This window comes from Nothoprocta perdicaria, unplaced genomic scaffold (genome assembly GCF_003342845.1).
Source record: "Nothoprocta perdicaria isolate Ctin4 unplaced genomic scaffold, notPer1 scaffold_258, whole genome shotgun sequence".
Classification (NCBI taxonomy): Eukaryota; Metazoa; Chordata; class Aves; order Tinamiformes; family Tinamidae; genus Nothoprocta; species Nothoprocta perdicaria.
The window spans coordinates 624,734-633,650 of NW_020455486.1; the positions used below are offsets into that span (position 1 = coordinate 624,734).

Consider the following 8,917-nt stretch of genomic DNA (forward strand, 5'->3'; position numbering starts at 1 on the left):
TTTTTTTTTTTTTTTTTGCTCCCCTCCCCTTCTCCCTTGTTGTTTCATTCTGTCTCTTTTTAGTCCTTTAGGAAATCTTCCTGTGTATCCTCTTCATCATAGTGCCTCTTTCTTAGCTTCCCAAATTTCAGATGGGATATTTAGCAAGGAGTTTTCCTTCAGATTTTGCTTTTCTTCCTCTGCAATTTACTCTTTACTTCATCTGTGAACATTTCTCTCTGTTACCTCTGCATGAACTCAGATTTGACTCTCCCAGCCTGCTTCCTTCTGAGGCATAGTCAGATGTTTCCATGTTTTCATGTTTTGTTTTTCTTTCTCTTTTTTTTTTTCCCACTGTTTAAGCTCTGTATGGATCCCAAACCCACACTGAACTTTCTTTTCAAACCTGTTGATTTTCACCCGCTTTTTCTAGATCACTTTGAAGAATATCACTGTCTGTCACTGAGACCTGCAGTGTCAACATTGTCTGACCAGGGTGCCTTTGTCTGTAAATTAAATGAAAATCTAGTAGAAAATGGTCTCCTACCATTCCCATAGCGGCTGATTTGCAGAATGCTGAGGACACTGCAGGGGCAATAATTTTTGTTTATATATAACCTGAAGTGGAATTTATGAGCTTGAAAGTGCTGGGAGAAAAGATATTTTTCTRTTTAAATAATTATATTGAGTTCTTTGAAGGCTTTTGTTGACATAGTTCTTAAAGTACAATTTGTACTTAACAAGTACAGTTTGTACTATTTCAGTAGTAGTGCAGACAACTTTTCATCCTGGTTCCTTTACTAAACTATATAGAGGTTGTAATTCTAGTGAATGCCATGAGATGTCACTGTGACTTAAAACTGGTCTTTTGCAAGTGAAACTGAAGTAATTTTGTGGATTCCCTATTTAAGTGTATTWTTTTGTCAGAATGGCAAAGAAGCATGGTATGAAATTGGTCTACAAAATGACATTTCGGGAATTCTATGAAGAAAAAATCAAGAATGAGGAACACAAAATGCTGCTAAGGAGAATGCAGGCCTTGGAGGTAAATACAGGATGAATTTATTGCATTTATTGCATTTTGCTGATTATTTGTGCAACACTTGAAATTCTTGTTATGAATGTTCTTCAGTTAATTAACGACTACAAATAAAAATACTAAAGTTCTGTGACTGAAAGCACAAGTTAGATTTATAGGTAAAATTTCAGCTTTAAGGAAGATATTTTCATTTTTATTAATTAGTAGGCAGAAGAGCTCATTTTTTCATTTTTATTTGGCCACATATATTTGCTTCTGTTTTATATGGAATCTCAAGAATCATTTCTGATGTTACATAGTGATAACTGTAATTCATTTCATTCTCATCAGAGAGAGACTGAAACTGGATCTTTGTACAAGAAATAATGATTGGAAAGAAACTAATGAGTAAAAAAAAAAAAGGCTGTATTCATATAAGAAAATGCCAATTAATTGCAACTGAACATATCTTTTTGCCTCATGTCTTGTGCTGGATGACTTTAGCAGGTTTATAGAAGCTTTCCAGTAACACTTGTGAGATTTTTTTTCTTGTTTTCTTTTCTCCCTCCTTCCTTCCTGCCTCAAAAATTAGGAGTTTTTGACATAAATCTATCTAGTTGAATATCTGTTGCCATATTAAATGTTTGTCATGTGGGCTGCGAATGGACTTTGAAATCCTTTTTGACTCTGAAAACAAACACAGTACTCTATATGGGCTCRTGTTATGCTGTGTCACTGTGCTACTGCTATCAGCTTGTTAGAAAAGTGAGAATTGTTTTAAGTTAGTGGCCAGTTACTTTTGAGAACTGTGGTGGTAAGTACAGACTGTTCTGCTCGGAGGTCTTGTATGTAGTCTTGAATCAGATGCATACTTCTGTTTGTAGCTCCAGTGTCTCATTTAGACATTCCAAGCATTCTGCTTGAAATCTGGCAGTTGTGTAAGATTGAGTTTTCTGTATTTCTGCTGAAGAGGTGTCATTGTGCTCAGTTGCTGTTCTAGAAGAGTTACATGAACATAACACAAATGATGAGCTCTGTAAGGAGAAGAATTTTTCTAGCTTATTCCATCTATTCAGTTTCAGAGACATAATTAGAACTTAATTGATAAACCACAAGTGCCATATTTTGTGGGAACCGAGTAATATCATACCCAATCATACAAGTCTTAYAAGGAAGTTGGTAAGCTTAGATGTCTCCTTTAAAGCTCTGACTTTCATTTTTGTCCAAATTTGATAAATCTTTGATTTGTCTTTATTTGATAAAGATTTGATAAATCTTTGATTGATAAGGTCGGTGTATCTTAATATCTAATCAGTACTGTATATTTTTTTTCCTATGTTCCTCAGCCATATTCTGCCTTCGATGATTCCAGGCTTGTTTCTGATAAACCTGATGATTATGAGCATGCAAAAGAGTTTATCAAGGATGGCAAGGGAAAGTTACCATTGGTAAGTTCCTTCTTACTACAGTTGAATAAAGTGTGCTTAAGATTTAGGTCCTAATCTTGCAAATGTTTGATATCTTCTTATTTCAGGTACAAAATGCAGTTGATGTGATTGTCTCTCTGTGTATGTGAAAAATTACACAACTGCAAGGGTACAGAGTTCATCTGATCTGTACCACTTTCTCAAAGAATCCCATTCACTAAGTTGTTCACAGTCCAGAGGCTTGTAATGATGTAAAAGGATGTTTTGCCATCTTATTGGCAACTGCTGTATTGCTCCTTAATTTGGAATACTTTTTTTAGTTTCTGAATCTTTGCACATACTTAAAAGATTTTATTTTCTTCTTTTTCTATTCTCTTCTTCTTCTTCTTCTCTTCTTCTTTCTCTTCTCTTTCTTTGACATAGAGATCAGTAGAAAATTTTCTTCATAATGGTGTGTGTATTCAAAATCTGGAAGTCTTTTTATGTGTTTCTCTTGTACAGCCAACTGCTGCTGTTCTAGAATGCCTACGCTTGGTTTATGAATGTAGAAAAAGGAGAAATATGATACTATGAACTATCTTAATGGAAGTCATGCTATATTTAAGATCATTTGTCTAATTAATAAGACTTGTTTAAAGACTTTTAAAAATTATTCTAGTCCTGCCTTCAAGATGTCTTCCTACTTTTTTGATCTTGTTATCTTCCTAGGATTTTTCTAAAGCGTTTTTCTTTCTTCCATTCTCCTTAGGAGTACATAACAATCTTGGAGTCCATGGGACCCACTTTTAATAGTTGGGCTGTATTTTTAACACCGCACAGTTAGACATGGAACAAGCCACTCTTTTCTTTATGATTTTTCAGCCAGCTCTGGGTCCTCCTTATGAKGTTTGTTTGGGAAGACTGTCAGTTTCTGAGAGCTTCATAAGGCTACGGTAGAAGTATTGGGGATGAGGTCATGTATCTATTGCTTCCTTTTATGTCATGGTCAAAAAAAAAAAAAAGAAGCAAGATTGATGTGATTTATTCCAGCTGAGCTTCGTTTGTCTTTCTTACAGTATAGATGTTTTGGTGCTTATAAATTACGTTATTTTAGATTTTTTAAATGAAGTTTTTCTTTTATTTGTATTTGAGCTTCATCTCTAATGGGCTTTTTAAAAAATAAGTGATGTGCCTGCCCTTCTGACTTCCTGAGACTGAAACAAAAGATAGGAATTAAATGTTTCAATTTTTTTTTTTTTTTTTTTGTAGTATTTGTTTGTAGTCCAGTTTAGGAAATAAGACCAGTTGTTTACAGATTTTTTTTTTTTTTTTTAGGGACTTGTATGGTTTTCAAGTTGTAACTCATTCTTGAGTCAACCCCATTCTTGCTTTCACATGACCCTCCCAGCACTTTATGCTCATTCTTGGGTGAAGTGACCCGAAGTTCTCCAAACCCATCCCAAATCTCATGTATGCCTTGTTCCAGCTTTTGTAAGGGGCTGTAGTGATCCAGCCATGGCAGCTGGTGCCTTTCCATCTCTTCTCTCTCATGTTTGTCTCTGAAGTTGTTGAGAATTGGTTAAATTGGAATTTTAGGGCTTTGTCTTGTGGTTCTGTTACGAGAAAGAACCCAAATTGGAGCCTTCCAGTGTGAGTAAAGTCATTGTCATTTATTCTAGGATAGCATCTTACTTCATTGTGCTGGCTATAGCATGAGCTTGAAATTATTCACTTGGACTGTTTCTTTCTTTTTATTTAACCATTGATTATTTACTGTTCATGTTCTGAATTCCTGAGGCTTCATGCCTTTTGCTAAAGGGATAGAATTCCTGCCTCAAGAGAGAAAAGAAACCTGCTGTCTGTATTTGAAAACTAGTAGTTCTGAAAAGCAAATTCCTGCTTTTAAGAAGTATGCTGAATTATAATGATTTGTTCAAGACTGACCAGGGGCTGGTTTATGRTCTAAATCGTGTCCCCAGCAAGGGTACAAGGGAATGGGGTGAAGTGGCCAGAGCAGAAAATCARCGTGTCCTTTGTCACTTCACCCTTCCTGTTCGGTAGGGTGGGCGGCAGCGGCCTTTTACCCCGAGTGCTTCCCTTGCTGCACTGCTTGTGGCTGCGAGGCTGGGCCAGGAGCAGCCTTCTCAGGGCTGTGGGGCAGACTGCTGGTCACYTCTGAGCTGCCATGGGATGTGGCCTCCTGCAAACAGAGGTTTGGGGGCTGCAGGGAGCTGCTGACTCCGGGGCAGAGCTGCTGGGCAAGGCAGGTAGCCTGTGGCCCATGATCAAGTGTGGGTGGCCTACGGTAACACTAGCCCCTAACCAGGCAGCTGGTGCGAGTGGCTAAAAGTTGATCTGTGAAAAAGGTTGATTATCGCTGAGTTAAATCTGTGTTGTATTTTCCTCGTACTCTTATTTGAACTCTTTGCTTTACCCTCTTCTAGGGAACCTTGAGTAAATCTGAGTGGGAAGCAACAAGTAAGTATTGTTTTGAAAACTCRGCGCTGACTGAATTGTGGGGATGAGAACTGTGTAAAATGTTAATTCTTAAAAAATAAATAGGCTGTAAATTCTAAATAAAATGAAATATGTATGCTATTCAAATGCCTAAGTATGCATTTAGTGTGCTTATTTCAAGGATTTGGGGGAAATGCATAAAAGTTTTTCCAGCTTGCAAACCTTTAGTATAACTGTAGTTATACTGTTTGTGGAAACATTGCTTAGAATGCAGGAGAAAGGGTTGCCAAATTAAAGTATCATTTTACCAGAACCAAAGGATTTAGTGTAATACTTCAGTACTTTGGTTTGRTAAACTTGGGTATTATATGATTACCACTCAGCTGGAAAGCAGCTTCATTTGAGCTGTATGTTCTCCAAAAAATATAAACCTGTACTGGRGAGAGATGATTTGAAGCTTTGCTCATTGTCTGCTCTGATAAATACACATCAGGAAGAAGCAGTTGAAGTGTAGCTAGTAGAAAGGTATTTAGTAGTTATTTATTATTATTAAAACTCAGTGCTTCAGGCAGTGGAAAGGACTTGGTATTTTTAAATACAGTTTGAATGCTATGAGCAGATGTGTTATGGAAAGCTTTTGACATTAGAATTTTCAACTCTAATAAAACACAGATGTTTCCCATGGAAATGATTACTAGCTTCTGTGTAACTATGTCCAACCAGGATTTGCATTTTTATGGATAAGTTATACCAGAGCTAGCAATTTTAAACAAGGGAACAATAATCCTGTTTGGTTTGTGATTATTCTATTTTTGGAAGTATTTTAAATTCCTGGAATAGAAAACTATTAGCTGTTTTTTTGAGAAGTGTGGACTATACAGGTAGACATTAATTCTGACAGTGTAAAAATGTTACATAAATCATGAATCTAGCTGAAAGAACCTTTTTATATCTTTAAAAGATACATGATTACTGTATTTCTAAAGTGGTCTCTTTGCAGAGAGATCTGGACTACGGAGCTTCTGATGGTTAGGACCCAGCTTTTGTCCATTAAATAGAACCTTCCCTTGCTTTCTTCTTGAAGAATGTTTCTAGGCATCAGACTTGTCTGGATGGATTTTCYATGTAGCTATGACACCTCATCCTCTAAAACAAAAATTCAGCTGGAAACCTGTCAAACTGGTCTCATGGTCTCTTAAACTTAAACTAAATGTAACTCTGTGCTATGAAACATGAGAACCTCTGATTCAGCTCTGTTTCTGTGGCAAGTGCTTGTCTCCCAGGGATTCTGGTGTAGACTGTTTGAGTACCCATTTCTAGACTGATGAATACCTTGGGCTTGGAAAACCAGCCAACCAAACAAGAAACACACTATATAGTGTTTGTAAATATTTCTTCTTTGTCCTCTCTTGAAAAGAGAAAGAAATCTTAACTTTGTTCGCTGTAYGAGTAAAAATGGAGTTGATCATTCCAAATCTAATTATCCTTTAATTCATGTATAAAGGAGTCTTCAACTTAAAATTGTGTATGACCTTTTATGCACCAGKGAATGTTAATTATGAATGTTAATTATATATGTTAATTATATATAGAATGGCATAGTTAAGATTGCATGATAATTTTTGAATTGCAGTTACATTTCAGTAGTGCCATTAACTCAGGTTAGTGTTATAGTGTTACATTAACCATATTARCAGTGTTTAAAATATTTTACTTTTACACATGGCTAGCCCCATCTTGCAAATATGCCTACAGACAGAATTGCAAATATATTCAAATTGAGTCAGTGTTACAGGCCTCTTCCATGACTTTGTATGCTAGAATTACTGATTAGAACCATAGTAAATTTTATTATTTTGGTCATCTACTAATAGGTTATTTGGATAAAATATCAACCTGTTCTCATTTTGTTCTCCATGAATTTCTCATTCATGAGGAAAACCCAGATGACTGGCAGAGGAAACTGAAAAAAACTCTCATTTTCTCTTTTAGGTATTTACTTGGTGTTTGCCTTTGAGAAACAACTGTGAAACGTCATATACTGGATTCAACAAGAGGAGATCATATCCATGTGCAAGTTGGAATGGTCTAAAATCCATTGTGGCAACTATTTTTTTATTTTTATTTTTTAATTATCAGAAGTGTGCAGGGCACTACCAAAAAAAAAACCGAGAGCAAGCTCATGATTCTGAGTTACATTTGCCTGTCTGTGACAGATTGACTTGTGTGTGTATATATAAGAAAGATTAAAACCCAGTCTTTTTAAACATTTGTAAGCAGTCTGCATGCCCTCAAAAGTCATGTTTGAACTTAACACAGCTTTATGTTCTAAACACATGTGTTGTTTGTGTGTTGGTGGTTACAGGCCTGATCCTGCACTTCCGGAAGTTGATGGAAAATGACTGTGGCTTTTGGTGGTGCAGAATGAGGGCCTAAAGACTGTGCTGCAAAGCTCAGCCAGTTCACGCTGGGGTATATTCAGACACGAAGGGTACATCTACATTGCATGTAAGGCTAAATGGCAAATACCACCAGAGTGTATTTGAATACCTCTGTGCTGTGCTCTGGCCTGCAGTGTAAATTTACCTTATTCCAGTGCTATTCCAGGTATAATTTACATAGTAAAGTTCCATGCTATTCTTGGGTTTTTTTTTTTTTTGTGCTTGCTGATATGTAGTGTCACTTTGTGGTGCTTTCAAGATTAAATTGGTTTGTTCTGTACAAAACTGCTGTGAAATAGCTGAATTTCTGTAGGTTTAAAACTCCAAGTCATTCTTCCGACTGTGCAGTAATCAATCACAAATGCTGAGACTTTGTTACATTAAAGTGTCACGACTCTTGTGGTTTTAATGTTCCTGTTGTTCATAGTTTACTGCTGACACTTTCTAGATTGATCTTTTTCCCAATACTGACATGTTTTCCACTTGTTTCACAAAGGTTTTTGTCATRAAAGATGAGCTCCACGTGGCGGTGAGGTCCTCGCTGCAGCCCATAAGGCTTTAGGAATGTGCTTGGATTAATGCATCATGAACTAAGAGAGGAACCTGTATGACACTTGACAAGTCATCATCCTGAGATCCATGAGAGGATATTGGCAGTTCACTCAGGAGGGAGGGATGAGCACGATTGCCCCTACTTGCACGCAGCCCTGTGCCTGTGGAGAGCGACCCCCAAATTTCAACCAACAGTATTTACCTGGGGCATTCTCTYCTCATGTTAGTAAGTAATATTGTAACCAACCTACTGCTTAAGTCTCCTAAATCTGGGACAGGTGATCCCTGTATGATATTTGTTCTGCTTTCAACGTGCCTGTGTGGGCATGGGTGCTTTCTTCAGGTCTTCCCTCCACCCAGTTTGCTAAAAGTAGTTTTGTGCTGCTGTTGCTTAGTGTAGTTTCCATACAGGTGAAATGATAGAACGTTGATGGTGTGTGAGCATTTTGCAAAGCTTTAGTAAATCCAGGGTAATAAACCTAGGTTTAATAAACCTTTTCTGTTAGTATTAAGCATTCAGAATTTTTGAGCTTGTATTTGGATAAGTTTCCTCATCTAATCAGATCATGAATCTTGCGGGTTTTTTTTTTTTCCAATAAAAGGTCATCTGTGATCTGTAAACTTCACCAGGGCAGTGTAATCGGTTAATATTGCTATTGAAATTAAAAAAAAAAAAAAACCTCTTTCAGGGCAGCTAAAAAATTACTTACAAAGCTAGCTGGAAAAGGCCAGTGCTTTACGAGTGCTGAAATATTTCATTGAACTTCAATGTATGCATCAAAGCCTTTATTTTTCAATTTTTTTCTAAGAAATCATARTAATAGAAGCAGAGGGGTAAGTAGAGTGAAGTGTCTTGCTGCTTTTAGGCAAGTTTCAGTAGTTCCTGATGTCAGAGTACCTGTTTTCCAAGTAAAATGGAATGACTTCCCAAAGAAACAGGAGCACAGCGAGCCGCGTTCCTATGGACTGATGGTGGAGAAAGGGGAAGAGCGGGAGGGCCAGGGCCTCTCATTTAGGTGATTTTTGCAGCAGAATGAGTTGAGGGAAACCTTTGAAATACGAAA

General features: G+C 36.9%; 1 protein-coding gene across 1 annotated transcript in view; it reads left to right on the forward strand.

Annotated features, from left to right (window-relative positions):
• RNMT (RNA guanine-7 methyltransferase) overlaps positions 1–7,998 on the forward strand; it is a 16,920-nt gene extending 8,922 nt beyond the window's left edge. Inside the window, exons 8-11 of the mRNA XM_026040443.1 lie at positions 907–1,024; positions 2,344–2,445; positions 4,848–4,881; positions 6,853–7,998. Of these exons, the coding sequence (XP_025896228.1) occupies positions 907–1,024; positions 2,344–2,445; positions 4,848–4,881; positions 6,853–6,890 (292 nt within the window). The 3' untranslated portion in view covers positions 6,891–7,998. The remainder of the gene's footprint in view (positions 1–906; positions 1,025–2,343; positions 2,446–4,847; positions 4,882–6,852) is intronic.
• Positions 7,999–8,917: the final 919 nt, after the last annotated feature.